The 26,010-nt window shown below is 36.7% G+C and overlaps 1 protein-coding gene across 8 annotated transcripts in view; it reads right to left on the bottom strand.

The window, feature by feature from the left end:
* The window catches only part of LOC107321707 (ephrin type-A receptor 6), a 438,332-nt gene that overhangs the window by 306,929 nt on the left and 105,393 nt on the right, over positions 1–26,010 (bottom strand). For all 8 annotated transcript variants that reach the window (XM_032448196.1, XM_015878904.2, XM_032448175.1 and 5 more), the window contains exon 3: positions 20,270–20,933. In XM_032448196.1, coding sequence (XP_032304087.1) covers positions 20,270–20,933 — 664 coding nt within the window. The remainder of the gene's footprint in view (positions 1–20,269; positions 20,934–26,010) is intronic.

The following is a 26,010-nucleotide window of genomic DNA, read 5'->3' as shown; positions in this document are numbered from 1 at the left end:
TCCTTCTTTTCAAGCCCAATTTCACAACACTGTTGACCTTGTAAAGTCCTACATTCCTGGAGCTGTTGTATGATCTTCCTCCATTAACCTCTGGGCTAACAATTTACCTTAAAAAAAATCAACTACAGTGGTTAAGATCAGTTTGAACTGTTACAGCAATTCAGACAGACCCTTTGTACTCATTGTACAGTGCTATTTCAATATCATAGAGGTGGTAAGACTGCTAAAGACTTTTTAATGTAAAAATAGATGCATTTCTTTTAATTAGGATTCCAGTCTTGTTGGAGTCTCAGTGGGGTACCCTTCTGAAACAGAGGTGCATACAGAAATGTTTTTGTAAAATCTCACCTTGCACTTTTACTCTAGGAATGCTACATTTTAATCCAATCCATGATGGAATTGAAAACATATTTTGAATTTTCCATGACCAAATGGCATTTGAGAAGATTCATTTAAACTTTAACAAATAAACAAAATATAACCCAACATTCCCACTTGGAGACCATATTTTAAATATACTGCCAATCTTGTCAGTATCTATTTATATGCTATTGGGTGTTACTGAAATGTGCTTTATTTTTCACAGTTCTGAAAAGATTTTATGCAGAGACTGAAATAAAAATTAGCAAGCTAGCACTTAAAACCAGTTTTTTATCTATTGTAAGGAATAAAAGAATATTGATACTTGAGACCATGGCTCTGTTTGCATAATGTTTCTTGGCTTTGCTGCCACCTGCAGCAAAACGAAGGATAAAAGCCCAGGTTAGACATTTCTGTCCTACTTTGCATTGCTGCTTTTCAGTCATTATGATTTTCTGATCACGAGGATGTTTGAAATTTAGGTGAAATGGACAGCTGCTTTCAAACTAATCTGAACTCTTCCAGATGTTTTGTGAAAAAAACGTATCAAATCTTAAATGCTTGTTCTATTTCACTAAATCAAATATATATACATACATATACATACATACATACATACATATATATACACAAGTATACACATTTTATTATTTTTTTTAGACTTTTCAAAGTATTTCCCATTTAAAATCTCTTCCATTTTACCAAGGTAGTCTTTTTATAACAACCAAACTTGCCATAGTTACGTTTGAATATATGGTTCAGAATTCAAAATACCTGCTTAGTTGAATTTGAATCTCTTATTCTAATGTTGCTAAAGTATATACATTTTAAAAATACTGACGAATCATGCACATCTTTTTATGCTGAAGTCACGGGTAGTATCTATTCTATGTTCTTTATTACATCACAAACCCCACTGGACAAAAATAATTATCACTATAAAGCATAAGCAGATGGCTAAGCATCAGAATTAGTTTGCTCATTCTCAGCACTAATTGCAAAGTAGGATTTGTCATATTTCCTGTTTCCCAAAAACCATCTTTTGCGGCTTCCAAGAAGAAAAGCAGCTCAAGAAACAAAAACAATACACGCACAAGTTACCCCTGAAAAGGGCGACTGCCCTGAGTAAGCCAAGCTTTCTTCTCCACCTACTGTCAAAAGGCTACTACACCCATTTTTCATGGTAAAAGCACAGGGGCTTTGATTTATTTTTTACTCCACTTGAATATTCACGGAACATCAGTGTCCCAAATGGCCTTTTATTTTTTTATTTATTTATTTTCCTATCTCCTGCTTCTTAGGAAACTTTCCTTGCAGACGAAAACTTGGGTCATAAATCACTCCATACGTTGTCACCTTCAGCGTAGGTCACTGGAATTCACAGTATCTGAATATTAACAAGATATTATAATGTGTAAGTTGTGGTTTGTAGGGAGTTTATCTGCCTGCCTTCTGTTCATGCTTAAGATCATGCTGACACCATCAGATGACACTTCAAAACTTCTACCAACTTCTAGCCAGAAGCCATTTTATATTGCTGCCCTAATTTATAAAGCTATGTACATATAAAGCATGATACTGGATTACCTATGTGCCTTTAAAGCAATACACAATTTATGGCCTCCAGAATTTAAATTTGATTATGAAAGAAGTTTCACTCTTAGGAGGTTCAGGAAGTTACTCTTTGAAACCTTTCCCTCAAAACTTGCTCTATTTCAAACTCTTATCACAGACTCCACAGGCCCACAAGAAGACAGCTCTACAAAACAATCCCTGATAGAGACAGTTTAGTGCCAGGAATTGCAGACATTGCCCTGACTATTTCAGTATTGCCCCCGGTACAGGTAAAAATAGCATTAAGTTAAATAACGAAGAAAAGGAGCAAAGTGTCTTACAGTATGTAGATAATGTTCTTGCGATACTAGTGGCTTATTTCTGGCATTTCTGTTCTAGAACTAAAAAGCTGATATAACAAAGTTTGCTGGATTGCATCCCATCCCACATGGCACTGGAGAATTTACTCAGCAACACCTGTTAGATGACTGAGGCTATGCAATCACACAGTGTTTCTCGTGGCCTTAATTTAACCTATGAAATCTTTATTAAGGGCGAAAGGAGAACTCCAGCTTCTTACACACATCTGTAACAGAGAATTTGTTTTCCTTTTCTTGTGTGTAGGTTTCTTGTTGTTTTAGTGGCCTGGACATAAGAGCTGAAGACATTCTGTTGATAATTTTTCTTCCTCACTAACCTTTGTCAAAGGGATGACTTTAAGGACAACAGAGCATGCTTTATGACTGTGCCTAGTATCGTTAGCCACTGAGAAGGTATCTTAGAAGTTTATTGCTTTAAAATACTGCTCAAGGAACCCAGCTGAGATTAGTCACCCTGCTGGGTTCAGTGTAGTACAAACACAAGTGAAAACATAATAGAGCCCTCTTCCAAAGAGTCTGAGAGCTTATCTTCTCTATCGAAGGTGATTTAACTGTTTGGTAGCAAATTTAGATTTAGTTTCAAACTACAGTAAAAGGAAAGCACAGCTGATCTTCTGTTTGGTCACAACACATTGAGCTCCTGCCAACTTAGAAACAGCAAAGTTTCAGAAATAATGAAAAGGGGAAAAAGAGCAGAAACTCGGCACTGAATCCGTATTTTCATCCTGGAAATTGTATCACACAAGCTGAAGGGGAGAAATGTTGCTTCCATGGAAACAGATGCTGAAATGGGAGAAGGCAGACGGCCAGTACATTTCTTCCCTGCTGAGCCTGTAGAGACCATCTCAGTAGTTGTTAATACCTAGAGGAACAGTCGTTTCTTTGCAGTCCTTGTGGTGCTGCTGCTCAGCCCTGTGAGATCCTGCTAGCACCAGGGCATTGCCTGTTTAAATTGTGTAACAAGAAAAAACACGAAGAGGCTTGGGACGCTGGGAATAACTTTTTTCTCCTGCCTACTGGAGTTGTGTTTTGCAGTCCCAGATCTCTCATCTATTGGAAGAAAGTCTGTCTAAAAGCTCCACACAAACTCAGCATCCTTATTACGTTTTCTCCATAGTGATCTAATATCTGTCTTCAAATATATAAATTGATGAAAGTAGATATAAACCATGAGACAAACAATATTGTTATTTCTGTCCATGAATCACCAGCAAGGGGCTTTTTGATTAGCTTACTCAAAGTTATTCAAAAGCAAGTCCATAATAGAAAGTCTATACATTTCTCATAGGCAGCACATTGCTGGTGGTTAAATTTAGGGATCAGAGTTGTTTGTGGCAGCCACAGAGGTAGGCTGCATACCTGTTCTCATTTCTGTTCTCTAAATAAAAGAGTTTAGCTTTCAAAATAAAAAAGAGCACGTACACCAAGACTAATGGTAACCCAGTTTCTGCTTGCAGTCTCTAATACGTGCTTAATAACAGCTTCTGGGACAACTCATTTCTTGAAATTAAAAGAAAATATTGTACTAACAAAAAGTAAGAGATGAAAAATAAAACCTATCATTTAGGTAGATATCAAGAAGTTACACCCATTATTTTAGAAGTATCAAATTTGTAATTGAGTTTCATTAAAGAAGAAAGACTGAGGACATTCTTAAATTATTGCTTTTGTTCCTTTAGACATTACAAAATACGGAGATAGGTAATGAGAAAGGAAGGTGCTCTTTTGTCTCAGAAGAACCACTTCTTTGAACAGCAGTGATTTTATTTTTAGGAGAGTTACAGTCAAAAGACCTTAATACAAAGAAACAGCTAGAGAAAACTACCTACACATCCTTCATAATTCAAAGCAAAATGGTATAGAATTAGAGGATGAAAAATGAACCTCTTGCTTGCTACGCTGTTCTTATTTTGTGTCTCAATGGGAAGAGAATGACAGATGGAAGTATAAAGTATGTTTACTCATATCAGGCCTTTGATATGCAAATGCTTGTTCTGAAAGAATGAGAAATACACTGACCAGCAGACATCCCCTCAGAAGAGAAGCATCGCAACCTGAGGGAGAAGAGAGATAAACACTCCTTGGCAGATGCATTATGAATACTGACTAGGGCAAGTTCTGCCACAACACTTTCCTGAGGGAAGTATTATGTTTTCAAATGTAACATCTTGACAATATTTAAACGCCAAGTGTGAAAGAAGAATGAAGTATCTTAGGGATACTGCTAATTAATAAAATACATTCACTCCATCACTCCACTCTATTTTTATTTTTTTTTAATTAATAATTTATTTATTTCAGCACACTGGTAATTACATTATATAACCCCAGAAACAACACAGACAAATGCAAAGTTCAGCCTCAGAGGGTTTGCTTTGAGAATCACCTTTAAGTCAAAGCAGACGTCAGTTGAGTCACAGAGCATTACGTTCAATTCCTGCTCTGAACCTCTAGATCTACCAGCTGAACTGCCTCCACTAACCATACAGCAAATCAGCAGAGACCAGCGTCTCCCACACTGCAATACTGTGCATTTCTGACAAGGTGGCTACAAACATTAACATTACTTTAAAACCTGACCCAAACTGCTTTAAAAGTTTGTGACCGTAAAAACAATAAAGCTAACAAAGCCTCATAAATAGCTACTAATATGAAAGTGCTTGCACTAACCCCACAGGGAAGCAAGCAAGAATGATTTTCAAATACATCTAATCTAATTTCTTCTGCACATTTGAAAACAGCATTTCCTCTCTTCCCCCACCCTGCCACAGTACAGAGTTTAGTTGCTCAGTGTATAAAGCTCAGTGCACATCAGTAAGGTAACATTTCAGAAACAGTATTACTATAAGAAATGTGGCAACGATTAAACAATTTTATTTCTTGGTTGAAGACTCTGATGAGGCATGAAACAAGGTAATTGGACAAAGCTGGTAAAGATCAGAATAGTACCGCTAACTTCCATTATGTTAAACATACTCAGTGAATTACACATTGTATTGAATTATTGTATATATCGAGTTCTCCATCCATCACCAGCATGAAAAAAAAAAGATTTTTCTTAAGTTTTCCCTTTTTCAGGGTCCCTGCCACATCTAGTTATTCATAGTGGAAATGAGGGCATGGATTTCTCTGTTGCTAGCTGCTTTGGATACAGGGAGCTACTATTACTTTGATAGTTTTATCATGGAGTTTTCTCAGTAATTACAGCTACTGCAACAATTTATTTGCTGCTTAAGGCCAATCTTTCTCATCCCTATTTTGTTCTTTTAAGTTAAAAACATATGAAACAAACAACAATCCAGAAAATATTCTTCACAAAGGTAAAGCAGAATAATTGTAAGAAGATCTTAGAGAATATATAAGGAAATGTAGAGCTTGCATTCTTGAAGTTGAAGCCAAGAGTAAACTCTACAGGAACATCATCAATATTACTGCTACTCATTCCTAAAGTAAAAGAGAAGTTTCATTGCTCTCCTGTCCTTGAGCAAGCTGATTTTCAGGTTAAGCTGTTCTGCTGATGCTGTTACCATTTAAGTAAAGACAATGTGGTCCAACCAAGTAACAATTACCAACACTGCTTCTCTAGCAACGACACTGTGGGTTTTTTTGCATGCAGGCAACTGTAAAAATTACCACAGACAGCGATTTGGTCAAAAATCAATAGGTTGTTTTAGAGCTACTGCACCTTCACTTTTTTCAGGTTGACCTAATTTATTCCCAAGCATTAGGAAAGTCCATAAATCAGGAACATGGATAACAGTTTCACAGACTTCCCTTGAAAGCAAATCCTTTCAGTTGTTACCTATAATTCCTTTTCTAACTGTAAATATCCAGTAGATTGTGTCATTATTTGCTACGTCTTAAAAATTGTATTTTTACTTCTACAAGGCTGGGAGTTACTTAAGTTAAAAAACAAAACAAAACAAAACAAAACAACCCCAAAACTTCAAACATTTTGAATTTCAGCTTTGACACTGTTGATATAATACTTCTTTCAGCACAGGAAATGACTGTTTTTATGATATGTTTACAATGCAGCTGTTTCTAGCTACAGTAAAATAACAGCACGTTGATTTCAGAACAAGTTCTACAAACTCAGCCATTGGGGAGCAGCTATGTTAACCAACGATGTCTACAATGTCACTGACATTTGCAGAACTAGCTTGAACACTGCAACACCAATAAAGAGGTGACACTAATATGACTGATAAATAAGTAAAAGGTGTGCGAACACTAAAACAACATCCCCACCGCCATCTCACTTTCATGCCCTTGGCTTCTTGGCCATTTGGCCATTCATGCTGTCTGCCCTCTTAATACTTGACTAGCACTCTGACTGCCCCCTGGATTCAACAACAAAAAGAAGCAATGTAGCCTAATCAGCAGAAAGGATTCAGCCACACTACTCTCATTCCATGCAAACTAAATTCTAAAAAAAACCCCACAAACCAACAGTTTTATTAAAGATGGCACATATGTCAGTACTCAGCTTCTCTCTTGAATATGCATGTGTGGGTGCATTTGCACTGCCATAGCAAACTAACCCTACAGCTAGATAATGTCTACTTCCTATTCATCTCAGCTATGAAGTCACACTGCATTTTGCTATTTTCATTAGCTAAACCACACTCTTAACTGTCTCTACCTTATAATAACTGTCCACTGGTTTTGTTCCAAAAACACTCTGGAGGATGGAATTTGCCTTGTTTTTAGTTTACCACTGAAATTTATGAACAATCCCTAAAAATCCACAGGGCAGAACAGTAAGAATACAAACATTAAAATAACCTATTTTCAAACTTAGGCCAAATTTTATTTTAAAGAAATACAATGCTTGATCCTGCTATGCGATTAAAGTTGTTAACATATCCGTAAGTCACTTTCATATTATAATTATGTACTGTACACCCTTTAAGGGTTCAGTGGCTACAAGCAATCACCATGTAGAGTAGGCAGGAGAGCAAACATTTCCATTGTCCAAGATCACCTTTCAAAGTGTTTCTTGAAACATCTTCAGTCACAATCAAAAATATGATTTCCACCTCATCCCGTCATTCCATTCCACATTCACCACTCATTTACCATATTCTGTAATACCACTAACAAGGACTTAAATAGCCTTCTTTTTCCTCTCCTGTCCCTGCTTAAGTTTTTTTCTGCTGTTTTTTTGTTTGTTTGTTTGTTTTCTACCTCACAGTCACTTAAAAAAATTTTACAACATAATCACCACTATAATTCATTATATTTAAGGAGGACATCGTAAAATGAATAGCACAAAGGAAAAAAGCCAAAACATTTTCATCAATACAAATTTCATTCTTAGAAAAGAATCCAAACTTACAGAGAATTGAAAAAGAGATTTTACAGATTCAGTCCTTCACAACACAGAATTTTTCTTACTACCATTGTTTTTTATGAACTGTTAATTACAGCAATAATGCATATAATTCAAAACAACTAAGATAAACTATGCAATGTAAAGAGGCAAAATGAAGTGCAAGCAGATGTAATCACATACATTATTAATTTACTGTTGAAGAATCCTTATTGTGATTTAGAAAAGGAAGCAAACATTCTCCTACTTCTGGATTTCCCTTTACGGGCACCCTAAATGTTACTGTCCAAACACAACTCTAAGCATTTCCCCAGCTCTCTCCTCCCTGTCTTGGCTGCCTCCTGACTTGGTGCAACTGTGCAACGTTTGTGTTTTCTTTCAAAAGTGGTGATACATCTATTTTGATTTAGAAAAATAAGAAAAAAATACTTTGACAACTGTTATACAACACTGATATCCCAGTGAGCAACACCAACATTTTTGCAATTAAAACAGCATTTTAAAAAGTGGGTTTTGTCTTTCCAGTTTCCTACACTAACTGCCAATACAGACAGTTGAATGTGAAAAAACCATTTCCAGTCCTGACTACTCAGTTTTTCCATGATGACCAGTTTATACTAAAATTGAAATCTGTATTTTGGCCCTGCAGAAAAGAAAGACTGCTATTAAATTTATTGTTCCACAGGGACTTTATTAAGGCTGCTACTGAACTGTGTATCATTTTAATTAGAATTAACACTTTCATCTTGTTTATGAATATATGTAAGATAAGCTTTGAAATATTTAACAACTGGGAATACAGTCAAGCTGTCACAGCAAAATTAAGACGTTTCACATACATATCTATTATTATATAATAACCAGATACCAAATAACTGAACATTCATTGTTAGCATTTGGAGTATAATCTCTCTATGCTCTATGCATAGATTTCCATGTCCTTTGGGAATTTATTCATGCTTTGATCATCATCCCTTTGAAGCAATGCTTCTTTAAAGAGACACATTTCAAGTGCAGTCCTTGGCTCTGTTAGATGTTTCGCTAGTAGGTATGAGACCTGCTTTACATAATTTATTCTACCTTTAGCAGACATATGCCTAGAACACAAGCTTTGCTGCAGTAAGTTGGATCCCCAGGACCACCTTCCTTTACTGAGATATTTACTTCACAGGCTAGAGTGATTATTCATAGGCATTAGTGCTTAAAAGACCACCACCGGCAGGTTGATCACCTCTTGCCAATGCAAGATTCTGCAGAATATTCTCCTGTGATGTGATGGAACTGCTAAAAATAACATGAAGAAAAAACAGTCTTCAAGAAAAGGACTTCCAGCATGTGAACTAAAATACTGCTAGACTATGTTAGTGTTGAGATTCATCAGAAAGTAAATATGTTTTTAAATTTAAATTCTTAGATGCCTTTTAATTACAAAAACAAAACAAAACACCAGTGTATTGCCTCTTTAATTATAAGAACTGAACTGCACACACAACAGTTGAATGTCAAGTAACAAACAGGACATCACAACTGAGCCCAACACCCTGGGAGCTGCTGGAGTAGAAGCTCTGGGAGTAGCAAACAGCAGCCAGTGCCTGAAGGAAGAAGCTTTGGGAGATGAGATACCACCCTAAGAGGGACTACAGGGGCTGCGGCAGCAATAGGCTGGGCTGGCTGTGAAGGCAAAAAGAGAGCTGTCATTTGTCACAGCCACCAATTTCAATGTCAATGTATATGCAAGTAATGGTTAAAAAACTGATATGAGCTACCGCCTGTAACAGCACTAATTACAATCCATATTATAACAGCTTCCTAACTTCACAATATTTAGCAACCAATAAGTATAAGGTCTAGTTTCATTAGACAATTTTTCCCAAATTCTTATTGCAAGCACTTGAAACAGCAACACTTCTTTAAGACTCCACAGACCTCCTTCACAACTGGAATTCAACATTTATCATAGAATCTCAGAACGGCCTGAAAAGAAAAGGACCACAATGATCACCTAGTTCCCACCCCCCTGCTATGTGCAGGGTCGCCAACCACCAGACCAGGCTGCCCAGAGCCACACCCAGTCCAGCCTTGAATGCCTCCAGGGATGGGGCATCCACAGCCTGCTTGGGCAACCTGTTACAGTGCATCACCATTCTCTGAGTGAAAAACAGTATAATAGATTAATCTTATTTTTACAAGTCAAACAGTTCTGAAGACCAAAGTATTTTCTTAAAAGTATAAACTAGCATGATCTGCAAGCAACAGATTAAGTATTTCCCATTCACAAACTGAAGTCCTTGTCAAATCAACTACTTAGATGCACATCACTTTTTCTGTATCAAAGTAGAAGTGCACATGGTGAGCTTTTTCTGACTTGAAGTCAGCCTTTACACCCGGAAAAAGATTTATGATATTGTACAGAACTGTACAAAATATCTTGCATGTGTCTTTTGAATACCTAAACAAGGTTTGAGTGCATTGAAATTATGGAAGATGAGAGCTTGGATAAACACAAGGATTTGAGATATGCATAAGCTTAAAAATATTTACATAAATACCAGCAAGACTGATGCTGGAAAGCTAAGACCGACAGTGCATATCAGAAGTATCAGTAACAGCAGGATCATTCTTGTTAAGAGAATGCAGATATGGGATGCAGCACAGACCGGCAAGTAGAATATTCTATAAAGTAGATCAACGATAAAAATAATGCCAATTAGAAAACACACCCCACTAATCTAGAGTTTTTGTTGTTGATTTTATTTCTTACTTTAACTTAATTTAGCAAAAGCTAATCTTTTAAATACTATCTGCCTTCGAAAACTAAATTAGTCTTTGACAGGGAATGAATTTTGAGTCTACATCAATAGTTCTGTACAAAACAAACACTTTTCTTATTATTTTCAAACTTATATTGGGGAGGAATTTAATTAGCTAAAGTCAGTCTCATCTCACTTGTATGCCCTGAGTCATAAAGAGCAAGTATAGTTTGTATACATTTACAAGTGTATGCATTTAAGTGTGTGTGTGTGTGTGTGTGTTCAAGACCAACTTTCCATCAGAAGTCATTGTGTGCAGTTACTTTACTCCCACTTGTGACTCTGTCTAAATCATGCAAGAGAAAACTTCTTACCGATTGCTTTTCAAGTTACATTTCTCAGTATGAGAATGCTTTAATAACTGAGTGAATAAAATGATAAATGGGTAACCTCAATGGGAACAGCTCCATTACAGAATGTGTTTCATGGTTTACTTGTGAATATTTTACTCATTAATTGCCTGCTTCAGAGGAAGTAGAGGTGATAACCTTCAAATTTCAGAACTCAACTTCCTGAGTTCTCACTGGTACGTGATATACATAATAACAACAATACTCTCAAATGTTGTATTTCTTTCTTATAAGTTTTAAGAATCTGCTCAGCAACAACATTAGAACATTCCTTATTCTAAAACTTCATTTAGTTTTATGATAATTTTTGTAAGGATTCTCTCTACACATAATGTAAATCTTTAGTCTATGTACATTTAAGTGAAACTTATAATTTTTTAGGTTTAAAAATATCCAAGCTTGTTGTAGAGTGAAAGCACTGGTCTTTTGGTCTCCGGTTTTTTTCTCAGCCTATCTTTATTTTAACTACTCAGAACACCACCACAAAAGTCAATGGTCAATAAAAATTCTAGGAACACTACTTCCACGGAGACAGACAAATACAACAAACCCTTATTATGCTGTAACCGTTACGTCTCTACAGTGTATTCCTACAGAAAGCCTGAATAATTATTACATTGCAGCACACGAAGTGTTCATCTGCCTGATTAGTGACCAAGATTACAAATCACAGCCTCCTCAAAAGGCATTTCTCTTCTACAGCTTCTGGTGCTTAAATTCAATGAATAACACAAGGCAATATCAGCAATTTTTTATTAAAGATATTTTTAGTAACTAAATAATTATACTTTATACTTTCTTTAACGGACTTGTCAGAGAAGATCTCTTCAGAACTTATTCAGATGTAAATTTTTAAGCAATTGAGGTAAGCAAAGTAACATCCTCAGCCATAAGACAACTCCCATCATACTTCCTACAGCTGTAACAGGATAGCAACCAACACTGAACATTCAGAGACATTAAATCCATCACGCTGTGGTTTCCATTCAAGCAAAACCTACCAACATTCAGAGTATTTGACTGTTGAAACAGTTGAAGTCAATCATGTGTAAAGTGCAGTGAACATTTTCCAAGTCAAATTATCCTTAGATGGTTGAGCTCAAGCTTAAGGTAGTGACTCTCAGAAGAAAGAAAATATGTGGCAAGGAAGAAGAGTTTCTATAACCCAACGACTAAGAGGTACTGGTATTTTTAGTCTCTTGTAAACAACATGCATCTCAATAGCAAATCCTATCGCAGTAAGAATAATTGGACAGAACTTCAGAGTTAGTGCCTACCTCCTTCACCTTTAGCCACAACACAGCCTCCAACTTTTCTGTCTACCTGCTTCGCACACTTTGCTTGCACACTGGCATACCCATCTGTTGGCTTCTGATGAATAAACCTTCTGGAGCTTCTTAATACTAAATGTCATGCAATAGCTATTTTAGCACAGGCGAGTCCACTATAATGTTAGACTGACCATTCTATTAAGACTGGACAGTTACCACTGGAAGACTATACTAGGGAACTTCATTTACACACAGACGTAAAAAAATTCATGAACGACACATACAAACACTGCCCTTGTTTCCTGCTCTGGAACCCTGACTGCTCACACTGCCCATTTGAACCTACAAACAAGAGCCTGGGGGCCTAAACTGAGATCATCTCTTGTGTCACCATCCCAAGTCACAACCCTACATTCATCCTGTGCCGTGCAATCAGGAGAGCTGCCACACAGGCTTGATAAAGAGGGGAAAAAACTGCATCAAAGACACTTGAGAAATCTTCACTTTAAAAGCTTTAAAAAAATGTCAGGAAACAACTTCAAAATGTGTATGTTCTATACACAGTTGAAAAAAATATACAAATTGAATTGTATACATTTATAAATGCATTTTACAAAACTGAAGTAAAACAATTTGTCTCCAATGCTATTACAGTTTTGTGCACAATCATCACTACTATACAAATTTCAGCACAGCAAATACAAGTAATCACAGCACACTATATCACACTAATTATATATACCAGAAAGTGGACCACTGCTAGTGTCATGTATTACAGAATGGCTTGGGTTGCAAGGGACCTCAAAGGCAATCTAGTTCTGGCCCTGCTGCTGTGAGCAGAGTGGACAGCCACTAGGATCAGACTGCCCAGGAAACCATCAAGCCTGGCCTTGAACACTTCCAGGAATGAGGCATCTACAACTTCTCTGGGCAGCCTGTCTCGGTGTCTCACTTTCTGTCTAACACCTAGCTTAAACCTCCCATTTCTTAGTTTAAATCCATTTCTCCTTGTCCCATCAATATCTACTTGCACAAAACATCAGTCTCCCCCCTGGCTATAAGCTTCTTTCAAGACTGCAATGAGGTCTCCAAGGAACCTTCCCGTCTGTAAGCTAAATAAGCCCAGTTCCCTCAACCTTTCCTCATAAAAGAGGTGCTCCAACCCTTTGATCATCTTCACGGTTCTCCTCTGGATCTGTTCCTACAGCTCCACATACTTCTTGTGCTGGGGTCCACAAGCTCAGACGCAGTACTCCAGATGGGTCCTCACTAGAGCAGAGTAAAGGGGACAATCACCTCCCTCTTACTGCTGGACACTCCTCTTCTTATGCAGCCCAGTATACAGTTGTCTTCTGGGCTGCAAGCACACACTGCTGGCTCACATTCAGCTTTTCATCCATCAGGACCCCCAAGTCCTTCTCTACAGGGCTATACTCAAGGGGTTCTTCTTCCAGCCTGTACTCATACCTGGGATTGCCCTGACCCAAGCATGATACCTTACACTTGGCCTTGCTGAGCTCTCATTAGGTTCTTATAAGTCCACATTTTAAGCCTGTCCAGGTCCCTCTGAATGGCATTCCTTCCTTCTACTGTGTTGACTGCACCACTCAAGTTACTGTCATTAGCAAACTTCCTGAGGATACATTCAATCCCATAGTCAAAATCACTATGATTAAAATGCTGAAGAACTACCACAAATATGTGACCCTTTTCCTAATGTATATGGCTCGAGTTTAGATCAAACATGGTTTTTGGCAGTATACTAGCAGTCATTTGTGGTTAAACATATACAAAAGCTTTGAACAAATAATTATCAACTACTTTTCTGTACTGTTGCCTATAGTGTTGCTATTATCCACAAGTCCTAGGGTTTTTTGTTGTTTTTTTTTTTGTTTGTTTGGTTGGTTTTTTTTCTTTTTGCAAACACACTCTATTATATTAAAATCTCTGTATTGAGTGGCTCAGCCTAAAAACTCTATTTTACATTTTCTAATACCAAAGACATTTATCCACATTCAGAATTCAAGTTAAAATATGTAGCCTAGTACAGCACATTTTACAGTGGAAAACATGTACCTCTGATAATCACTAGGGTCTAAAGTACTGTCACTGTTTTCAGTTAAGTCAAGTCATTGAGACTCGCATGAATTATGTAAAGTAACACATTATTTCTTAAGGGTAATAAAAACCCCCTAAAATATGACCTCATTTTAGAGCACTTGCGTATTCAAGAATTTGCTAAAAATTCCAACAAATGTTGCCTTTAAAAAACAATCCAACTGCTTAGAAAGTTTTGGAAATGCACAGTAAGTCACCAGTACTGCTAAAACAACAACAATGTTTATGTTTATTATAGAGAAGATACCAGTGTGGTATCTGCAATATGAAATGGTCATCCTTGACACCAAGAATAGGGAAGAATTCCATGAATTTGGCAGTGCCTCCCCTTCCGTTCTCAGGGATGCCACTGGAGACATCTGCTAAACAAAACATGTTGTGTAATGTGTTGTGTAACACTGCAGAGGGAAAAGAAAAAAGAGAGCAAAGGATAACCACTGAGTTAACGCTGGAGCGATCACCAAACTTGGTCACTCATTCTAATACTTTACATGTCACCTCTGCCATTACCTCTCCACATGCTCCCACCTACCTCCCCTAGTGCACCTTCATAAACTGCCACTGGCTTTCTGCACCATTTGCAGCACAAGCAGACTGCAGCAAAAGTAGGTTTCAATCAGAATATATCTGTAGTCTTGCATTATCAGTATCTTCTCTTGTCTATCCTCTATTTTAAAAGGAAAAAGGCACTTAATGCTCGAAGCAAATACATCTGCAAGTAAATCTGCAGCAGTGTGAGACGTGTCAGATCACTTCACACAGCCACCTAGAGGCAGGGAGTCCCCAGACATTCTGCAGCTGTCCCACTTCTTGACAAGGAAGAACAACCACAGCCCTCCACACATTTCAGCCTCCCTGACAAACTCTTAGCCATGGCTATTGAAAACAGCTGGCAGTGAGTTGCACTCTTTGCTGTCAGGAATTTCTGGTGTGCCGGAGCAGATAGTCTCCCACTTCTGCTGCAGAAAGAACTTTGACTACTACAACTGAAGGATTCTCTCTTAAAAAGACACTGTGAACTCTTCCAATTTAAGGTTTAATCTTATTATGTCCCTCTTTTGTAGTCCAAGAGTTTGTTTTTCCTTCAGTTTCACTCTACTGCAGTGCCCAAGGGCTGGCAGAGATATAAATCTCAATAATAATAATAATAAAATCAGAATAAAAAACACTGCATTAAATCTCTTTAACTACCAGGAAACCTGTAATTTCACTGCCCTCGTGTTTTGTTCCTCACAACATTAGCTAAGTACATAAAACATGACCATATAGGGAACTGATATGGTTTTAATTACCAGATTTCCATACAATAGGTCACTTGGGTTTATAAAGCAACTTCCTGATCGGTACAACACTCACCAGCAACAAAGACATATCTTAGTTTCATGGAGGATAGGGCTGGTTCATACTTGCTAAATGAAAGTGCCTTCTAATCGAATCAGACTAAAGAGTGAAGAAAGGCTGCCAAGACAGAAACTCAAACACAGAAACATTACCACAATCTGGAGTGATGAATAAAAGGAAGAAGTATTTGTTCAATCAAACGTTCCATGTATTTGTGCATTAGCGTCCCTACGAAGTATTGGGGAAAGGGGAACACGTGACACAGAACAGTTCCTGAAAATACTCCAAGAAAAATCAACTTTTGGAAGTTAAAATACTCTTCCAGATTGCATTTGATTGGTTGAAGAGTCTAAAATTATATTAATCATAATTAGCATTTGCTATTTATATTCTTGAATTTTTATCTGTAACTAATTACAAGCCCCAATTAATACAGATAATTTTTGGTAAATCATTGAAGAGTCAATAGTTAACCAACTGTTATTATATTATGCCAAAGAGAACTGTTTTGAGAAGTTCATATGGTTTAACTAATGCAAGCAGAACTCACATAAGCAGCAAATACTCTAACACAGCATACTTCACAGAGATCAAAATAATTTGTTTTGAGGATTGTCTCGTAATTTATTTCATTAAAACTACTTTAAATGACATGCTTGCTTTGTTTTCCAGATCATCCAGTTATCTTTCTTGCACTGCAGCTTCCTGTCAAGTTCATTCTTCCTCCTATATCGATCAACAAAATCCACTGTAATTTTATTTTTCTTTAGCACACAATCTAAAAGTAACCCTTTGTTCCTTGTCAGGATTTCTATTTTATTGTACCTAAAGCCAAACAAAAATAACAGCAAAAACAAAACCACTATGTCTGACACTGCCTGTGTATATTCTGCGTTTGTTAAATTCAGGATGACCTTTGTCTTGAATTGAAATTCAGAGCAGATATCACATCACTACTTTTAATTATGTTTATGAGAAGCCTGTGCAGCATCTCCTCCTTTAATGCAATGACCACCTCTCTACTAGTGAGCGAGGCTGATATCAATGATTAGCAAAGCATATTGGAGCTGTTTGTGATTACTATTGCCAAATTACTGGAGCCAACTCATTTATTAATGCTTAATGAAATACAAGAATATTTTACTGCTATTTCACTTACATGATTTGAAGAAGAATAATCTTGAAAGCAGATTCAGATCGAAGAGGGATAGTTTGTTCACACAATCAGTTCATTAAAGATATGCTTTTTCAAGGTGATACCAGTAAGAAATGCACGCAACTTGTGAATAACTATGAGTCTATTGCAGTCAATGGGATTTTTTTCCCCATCAACTTCAGCAAAGCAAGACAGCACCTAAATCCACAAAAAATTCTCCACTGTCTCTGAATTCTGTAACTATTCAGGTAGCATTTAATAAATTCAGATATTTTAATCAAATTATCAGCCTTCTCAAGACGCTGCCACACTAGAACTGTGCTTTGAAAGCAAACAAAGGATTGGGAGTACCAAGAGCTTCATAGGCAAAGAGGGATGTGTACAAAACCAAAATACACTGAAACAACTGAAGTTGTCACATCTTGTAGTAATTCGTGAATACACAGTGTTTATCTCCACGAGTATCAAAGCAGATACATATTTTAAATTCTGTGACTAATAAGCCATACTTGTCATAAATAACTTACTGTTCCTCACAGAGCCTTTTAATAATAAATAACTGAAAGTTTGACTCAAATCAAAAATAGGAAGAATATTCAAATATCAACCTGTATTCTGCCCACCACCCAATTACTCGCCAGAAAACATTTCAAAATATTTATTTTGCACGTTATTGTCATGCAGAAGAATAACAGTGGCCATCACTTTAGATTAGTTCTAATCTGAAGGCTGTAACTCTCTCTTTCATATCCAATACACTCAGTATGTCACAGCGAATGCCTACGAGAAGCACTGACAGAATGGCATCAAGAACTTCCAAGTCTCAGATTTGTAACTGCAGTGGGAGGGATAAAAGGGTTCAGGGAGACTTCAAATATATGATGATTGTGTGAATGCATTTTATAAATAAATATATGCAGTGTTTGGGGTTTTGCCCATTCTTTATGTTTCCATGGAAACAAGTGTAAATTCCACATATTTTTTTCCCCTGCAGAAAGTTAGTAACATCCAAGTGCTTTAAGTTGTTATTTAGGGTCTTTAACTTGCAATTAGGAATTATTGATTGGTGATGTATCTTTTTAACTCTAAGATCTGATTCTTGCCTCAGCACAGAAGCAAGAGTCTCAAAGTGGGCCATTAGAGCTGGATGGAAGACTGCTGTCAGCTTAACTGGTGAGCTCAGTTCACCTCACTATATTCATTCACATGGTGAAAAAAACATTCCAAGCCACTCAAGCATACATCTCCACTGTTAGCTTTGGCACAAGGGGAAACATGGTCATCTTGACAGCAACCTTGCTAAGATTTTGTTTGCATAACAAAACTATAGAATTGGCACTAATAAAATTAAATTGCTGCTCATTTTGAAAGTAGGGCTTGTCCTACTATTTTGCCTTTAGCATGACATTTATCAAGAGATAAGTCAAACATACTTTGAGAAGCTGTCAGGAAAAGTAGTACTAAAATTAAAATACTACGAAGATAACTGAGAGAAAAGTATCAGACAGCTGTGAAAATGATTTTGGAACACATATGGAAGCTCTGTTAGATTATGATCTTCTAAAACATTTATCTATTGCTCCTGGGACGAAAAGCTAAGAATATATGAACACTCAAGGCTTCAAACATTCCATTTAATTTAAAAGGTATCCATTCAGTAGCAGACTGAGCTGTCAATTGAATAAATAATTTGAGCCAATGCACAGAAGAATCATTTCCTAGCATTTTGCGTGGGTTTTGGTTGTTGGTTTTATTGTTTCTGTAAAGTTTTAGAGTGATGATTGAGTACAAGTGTATTGGAGAAAATCCTTATCCCATTAAAAGGAAAACCTCTTGACCTTATGTAGGAAATTATATTTGCTTCCAGTAATGGCAAAAGTATATCTTCACAATGAGTATATTTTGATAATTAATGTCAGCAGGATCAGACAACAAAAAGTAAGCAGAGCTCATTTTCTCATTTCAATGTACAATATGATTTTCATACTCTTTATCACTCAAGGTTGCCATACAGCTTGCCAAATACTAATATGAGTACCTCACCATCAAACTATTTGGACAACAGCAACCTCACCTGTGTAATTTATGGACCTTTTTTCTTCCATTTTGCTATGAAGCAAAATTGAACCAAAGCAGATGAGCATTTCAGTGGTTACTGAGGTACCCTCTAGAAGTCAGCAGCAGACTTACTCTGCAGTCTATGTGAAAATTACATAAAGTGTAAAAAAACAAACATTTAGAAAAACAAGATGTTCTTTAGTGTGCTGTTTCTGAAGCTGACAAAGCAACTAGCTGCCACACAGATCCACTGTATGAAAAGACACATGCCTTTAACAATTAATTAAGTTAATACTTCCTCCTTGGTTAGCACTTATCTAGAAGGTGGAAATGCACACACTCTATAGATATCAGTCTCAAAATAACTACACAAAAGCTCACAGTCTTTGGCTATTTAAGCATAGCATAAGACATAGAAAATTTCAGAAACTCTCAATATAAACAGCACAGCGGTCAAGTCATCTGAATTTTCCATTTGCGTATGAAGTCCAGTTATCAGATTTTGACAACCACAATAGTTCAAGAGCAGAAAAGAAGAGTTTAATGAACCATAACATTTGGGTTCTGTGGAAGACGTGCATTTTGTTTCTGCACATGCTCTCTGTCCAATTTATGAATATAAGGGGCTGATAAGAAAATACATTCCCTTCCGCAGTAACTTTCAAATTGCTACCTTGATTTGAAATATCCTTAGTTCTCTGTCATACTGACAAGGTGCAGTGTTACGCTATTCTACATACACCAGCACTTGGTGTGGTCTCCAACATTTTTGAAGAGAGTGCATTTATTCTAATACAAGCAGCTTGTAAGATACAAGAAAGTGACAAAAATTATTTGCAACTAACTCCAATGCACTGTCACTTCTAAACAGTTTGGCTTATAGTATTTTTAAACTAGCTGTTGTGTAACATGAGCACTAGATACAAAGCACAACATAATACAATGAAATAGTTCTGACCATTTTAAAACTTTTTGCTTTCATTTTGAATAGGGACTAAAATGTTTCTCATTGAACTCAAGTTATGGACTCTCTATTACTAATTATTCACGGAAGCATTAAAATCTTCCTTTTTAGAAAAGGACAGGTTGTCATGTTATCTTTTCAGGTGAATACTTCTCTGTCTTTGTGCAACTACAGGAAATACCTAAGTCCAAGTTACCTGACTAGACTTCCCTTCTTAGGAATATAGAGAAAAAGGGGATGATTTTCATCACTGCTCATCTCATCTTGAGATATGCATCTCAAGCAGGTCAGAGGATTCTGCTCCAATGCGCTCACTTATGTAATGAATGGAGATTCATCATGAAAGGAGTCAAGCTGTTCTACACATATTCACATCATAGGTATCAAAACTTCAAAATGAAAATCAGCCTCAGTAACTAAATGCTTTCTTAGAAACCTACAGTGGCATGACTTATTCAGAATTATCAAAGTCATTTAGAGATATTCCTTGAAAACACAATGAAATATTTTCAATACGGTATGGGCTATTTAGCGTTCATATAATATCATAAGACTACTTTTAGTTTTCTTACCATGACAGGAACCTTCCAGTTCTTCATATCCTACACTGCAGATACATCGTCCAAGAGGCACAAGCCAATCCCCATCTGCTCCACAATACAATTTTGGAGTATCACGTTCCTCAGCACTCTTCACACAGGAGCCCCGCACCTCCACCAAAGAGGAAGAATCAACCCTTGGTATAGTATCAGGAAACACGGCCAAGTTACGGACTGTGAAAGGGCACTTCTTGTAATAAACACGGACTGAGACCAAAGCAATACATGCTCCGATGTCCTGAAATGCAAGATAAAATCCTTTCTTGTTTATGGGCCCAACCTCACGAACTTCTGTGTTGAGTTTAAGAATGCGATCACCCAAGTCCATCTGAGTAAAGCTCTCATCAGCCGCAATAGTATCAATTTTAGTGTACTGGTTTGGCTTGAATTTTAATCCATGAGACTCATCTGATTCCATGTAGTAGAGATTAAAAGTTTCCTTGCAGGTTCCCACTACCCATGGAATACTGTTGCAGTCCCTCAGGGTAAACTTCATTTCCACATAAATTTTCTGTGCAGCATCACGGGAAATCCAGTTTGTTCGAAGCCAGTTGTTTTGGTTTGGTTCCATCACATTACAGACCTGATAGGTATGAATGGGATGATTGTGTTCATCCATTTCAGTTATGGCATCCCACTGAAAAGAAAACAGACTGTTTGAAAACCAAGAAAAATACAAATTTTGCTATATATAGAGCCAATCTAGACACACATAAATGTGAATATATGGAATCATGGCTGAATTAAAAATAATAGTTTGTGTAGAGATTAGAGGAATATCAGTAGTTAGAAGCAGATACCATCTACCTAAGAGCAGAACAGTTTTCAGAAATTCTACAATACATTTCTGTGAACTAAAAAGAGTCTCTAAACAACATGGCTTCAATAGAAGACTGGCCATTGTGCTATTTAATACATTCCTGTGCATGCAATTCAATTGCTTATGTTGAAAAATTGCCAAGAACAGTCCCATTTGGGAGGCTGGTAGGCTGCCTCAGAAATATTCCCATTACTCAGATGCACAGCACAGACAAAGTACCTGCAGTATCAATAGATGGGACAAAGCCACTCTGGTTTGGTGGGTCTCAGGTACATGTACAGGCTGTACTGGCATACACAACTATTGCATACACAGTTAAATGTATCGATAAGAAATATTTCTGGCTCCACAGACACTGTATTATACTCATTTCTTCTTAAATAAAAAATAATAAAGAACTATCATAGGCATCACATCATTTATTTACCCTTATAAATTCTCTTTCTTATAAATTGAAGATGAAATAGGAATTATTATTTTCATTTATGTTGCATCAACATCACTAAATTGTTCTCAAATGCTGGTGGGAACCCATGCCCTGAGGCTATTGAAAACATGCATCTGTGAAAAGCCATCCATGTACTAAATATGAAAGGATTATCGAACATCTAACATTACATAATCAGCTACACTAAGGGACTGCCAACAACTCCAAATTAGTTTGAATAAAATTGAGTGAGCTTTCAATAAGCACTCACAATATCAGTATAGCATTAAATATTGATTTCTTTCTTACAAAAACACAGAACCAGTTGCATTTCTGTACCCAAAACTATTGCAACCCACCAGATAATTTTAGCGTAGCCTTCCGAATATGCTGTTCTCTTATGGCATTCTAGATATTACCTGGTATAGTCAATAAGCCAAAAGCTTGTTATTAAATATTACTAAAAACACCAAACTACCATGTTTTAATACTAGGAAACATGAAAATACGCACTATTTGTGTTCACAGTTTAGCATACTTGGAACAGATTATTCATGAATACACATTTAGTTCAAATAATTTGCCTGCTAAAAGGAAACTTAAGGTTAAAATTGAGACAGCAGTTCAAAGTTGAAAAGCTTATGCAGTATTTTTGCTCTTACCAACTTCCTCATCTTTGTAGTTAGTTTGGTTAAATCCAGAGTACAACATTTAAAAAATGTTATATTAATTATATTCAGCTGTACATATGTAATATGTCAAATATGCAATTTTGAGTCCAATAGCAAGATAAGAAACTTTCATAGTGTTATTTAAATATGAATTTAAATATCTTTAGCTTAGTTTCACTTCAAAGCCACAAAGTTTTCTGCTTTAATACAAGCAATATCAATATGTCTTACTTCAAAGTTGCTTCTAAAAAGACTTCTAATAATGCATTTTGGCTACATAAGCAGTACAATTTTCATAATGTTTACTTAGATCAGCATTACTAGGAAGGCTGGCCCTTGGCCTCTCAGATTGAAAGAAAAAGTAGGAAATGAGTTCAGTTTAAAATTTTTAAGAAAAAAAAATAAAATAGGAAAGTTATATTCTAGAAACATGGTAAAAAATAAATAAATAAATATATATATTTGATCATCTTATTCTGGGAAAAAGCAACGTATTATTAAGAGGTAAGGTCCTGGTTTTCAGAAATACCCCCAGCCATCAGATGAATTATAAGACACATGTGAAACTGTAAATATGAAGCAAATAGGCTGGCTTTATTTTCTGAGTTTCAGAAACATCGCTTGTTCCTATAAGGAAGTCTGGGGATATGTCCCCATCTTCAGTATCTTTCACAGAAACAAAGCATGCATGTGGGTGGAGAATTTACACCTTCTGCCGGAGCAAACTGATCCATCATGGTGGAGGTAGCAATAAAGTAGTAAATACTCTGTGGTTTCATTAGACTGAAAACTTGGTAGCTGGAATTCAAGTGGAAATGGACTTCCAAATGGAGCCTGATATGACCTGAAAAGTTAGATTTCTGATCACTGCAGCGCCTATTTGGGAGCTATCCAAAACAGTAAGCCCCCAAGAAAAGTCAAGGTCTTTACAGGCTATAACATTTGAGATTTTCTTTTTCTCTATCTATCACAACACAAGAAATAACCTAGCCTCAAGGTCGTATTTTAAAAGCCATGAAACATACTTTTAAAAATGATTGCTGGACAGGTACTAGCCATTAGCTGCCTGTTACCTCTTATATTGCTAGGTCTTATGACCTCTTTGAGTCTAAAACGCGTCCAGGAAAGCCAAATTAGATCACAATTCATTCCAACACCAGAACAAATTCAGACCTGGTCAAAATTGCACAATGGGGGACTAATTACTAGAGTACTCATCTCTGAACCATTGCTTATAAATTGAATTTTGAAATATGATCAAAATATACCCTTTATCAAGTAATACATAATATACCATGGTAAAGTAAGTCTTGGCTTAGAGAAATGAAAAATGGACTTGCATACTCTGACAGGCCTGGCCTCTCCTTTTTTGCCAAGTATGTGGCACACAGTTTGAACTAAGATTCCATAGTCAGAAAGATTAATTAAAGTTATTTAATTAAAACACATACTCCAAGCCTTAAAATCTTGACAGTAAAGATACTTCAAAAACACTAAGAAGTTTCTACCACTATCTCCTTGTGAGGAGCTGCAGCTGTCATGAGGCCTCCCCTCAGCTCCTCTGCTCTGCCCTGAACAAACCACAGACCTCTGCCTCTCCTCTCTCGCCTTGCCCTCCGGACCCTGCCCCATCTTCGCAGCCCTCCTCTAGACACTGGATAGTTTTCTGTCCCTACACTGTGGTACCCAAAGATACATCCAGTGCTCAAAGGGAAGCCATGCAGTGCTGAGGGCCACTTAGGTCCAAACTCTTGGTCAATAGAGTAATGAATAGAAGAGTCAGTCTACCTTTAGGGTGTCTGCTCCATTTTTTTCCTAGGCTAGAAAGTTCTCTCACCTTTCTCCTTACCCTTTCAGTCAAAGGATAGACCTTAGAAAGAAAGAAACAAATGGTTCTGCATTTACATATACCTAAATAGTCTATCTTAGCTCAGTCCTGAGGAAGGAAAGGTTGCGATAAAATGACCATGCAGTATCAGTATGAATACTCAAATGACCCTTGAGTAAAATATTTTAAATTAATCCTTTGTTGTTGAGCAAAGTAATTATGGATAAATGCTACCTTCTTATTCAAATGGAGAAGCAAAGTAAAAAGCACTGCCTGAAAACAAAACAGGATTAGAGATTAGTGAACAAAACCTGTATACCTCAGCCACATTACCTATGTGTCTTAGTCAAAGGCAAGTCCTCAAAAGTCATAAATCTTACCACTTATCTCACAAGAGATGGAAGTTTTCCTTTTTAAAAGCAAGGGACAAAATAAGAAATGATCATGCTAAAAATACCTCTTTAATCATTTCAGCGAGATAAATAATTCAGGAAATGTAACTGTCAATTAATTTTTACACAAAAATGGAGGCTGGCATTTGAAAACTCTGAATCTGAACTAAGTGATAGGAACTTCTGACATACATCCCTCATGACTCACAGATGCCCATTTGGAACAGGTCAGGATCTTAATAACAAACTATAATTGTTATACAAGATTGTTGCTATCCAAATATCCAAAGAAAATTCCTGTAGCAAAGGGGAGTTCAATAACTGAGTAATAGGTCTGAAGAGAGGGGAAAAAAGAAAGCAAATGGTACTTTTCACTAATATTTGTTTGGTCCTCCTATCATTATTTTTATGAAAGATTTTATTACTTGTTTGGGGTGTCAGTCTTTTCCCTCTGGGAGCCCAGTGAAATCTACAGTTCTCACTTTCAACTGTTAGATGCTGACAATCTTCTTGATCCTATTTCAATGAAAACAAGCTGAATTGTTTAAAAAAAAAAAACTCCAAAAAAAAAACAACAAAAAAAACCTTTTAAAACTCCTTTATTTTTAAATTCTCTTATGCTGTCTTCAGTGAGATGATCTCCACAGAAATGGGATCAGAGAGGCCTAAGCTAGACAGCAATAGAGAAGAACCTGTACTTGACATGCACAGTTTCTCACTGCCATCTGCAAATGCAGATTTAAACTTCTAGCCGCTCTAGTCACATTCAAATAGAAACAGCTATTCTAGATAACAGGTTTGGTCAATGGAAATGAACATTCTAAAGCATAGTTGACAATTAAAACACAACAGTGAAAACTAGAAAGTTAATCTAAGTTAGATTTTCCCTGCTCCTTCTGACTCATTTTTCTTCACCTAAACGTTTTTCCATGTGAGACCTACAAATCCCCCAGTAGGCAGACCACTAAATTACTTGTTACAATAGGAATTATAGTTTGCAGAGCTTTCCAGCTCTCAAAAGAACTGTTATTCTGCAGCTATGTGTGAAAAAACATACCTCTGAAGGCCATTAAGACAAGTGACAATTTATGAAATGTAACCATTAAATAAAAAAGAAAAAAGAAAAAGGCAGATAAAACATCACAGTTATCCCTGTGCTTCCAACCCAATACAAGTTTGCTTAACTAGCAAAAGAGGGCAATGATTAAACTAGTTTTAATCTTACACTTAAATCATGCTGATCTGAAGTTGCTTATGGAATGCAAAAAATACATGGCATGCATTAGATTAACTCTGTAGAACATCGACTGTAACTCAGCCTTAGGGTAGAAACTTTACATTTGTTTTCTACATGGGCAGTAGCACCTAGGCTCTGACTGTGACAAAGTCAATGGCAAATGTCTTAAAAGGTAAAGAAGTAAATGTAATTAGAATTCCTCTTTCCCGGGGAGACCTCATGGTGGTCTTCCAGTACTTGAAAGGAGCATTTAAACAGCAGGGGGAACAGCTGTTTACAAGGGTAGATAATTAATAGGACAAGGGGGAATGGCTTTAAGCAGAGATGGGAGGTTTAGTT

Source organism: Coturnix japonica, chromosome 1 (genome assembly GCF_001577835.2).
Source record: "Coturnix japonica isolate 7356 chromosome 1, Coturnix japonica 2.1, whole genome shotgun sequence".
Taxonomy (NCBI): Eukaryota; Metazoa; Chordata; class Aves; order Galliformes; family Phasianidae; genus Coturnix; species Coturnix japonica.
This window is presented reverse-complemented; position numbering and strand designations above follow the sequence as displayed.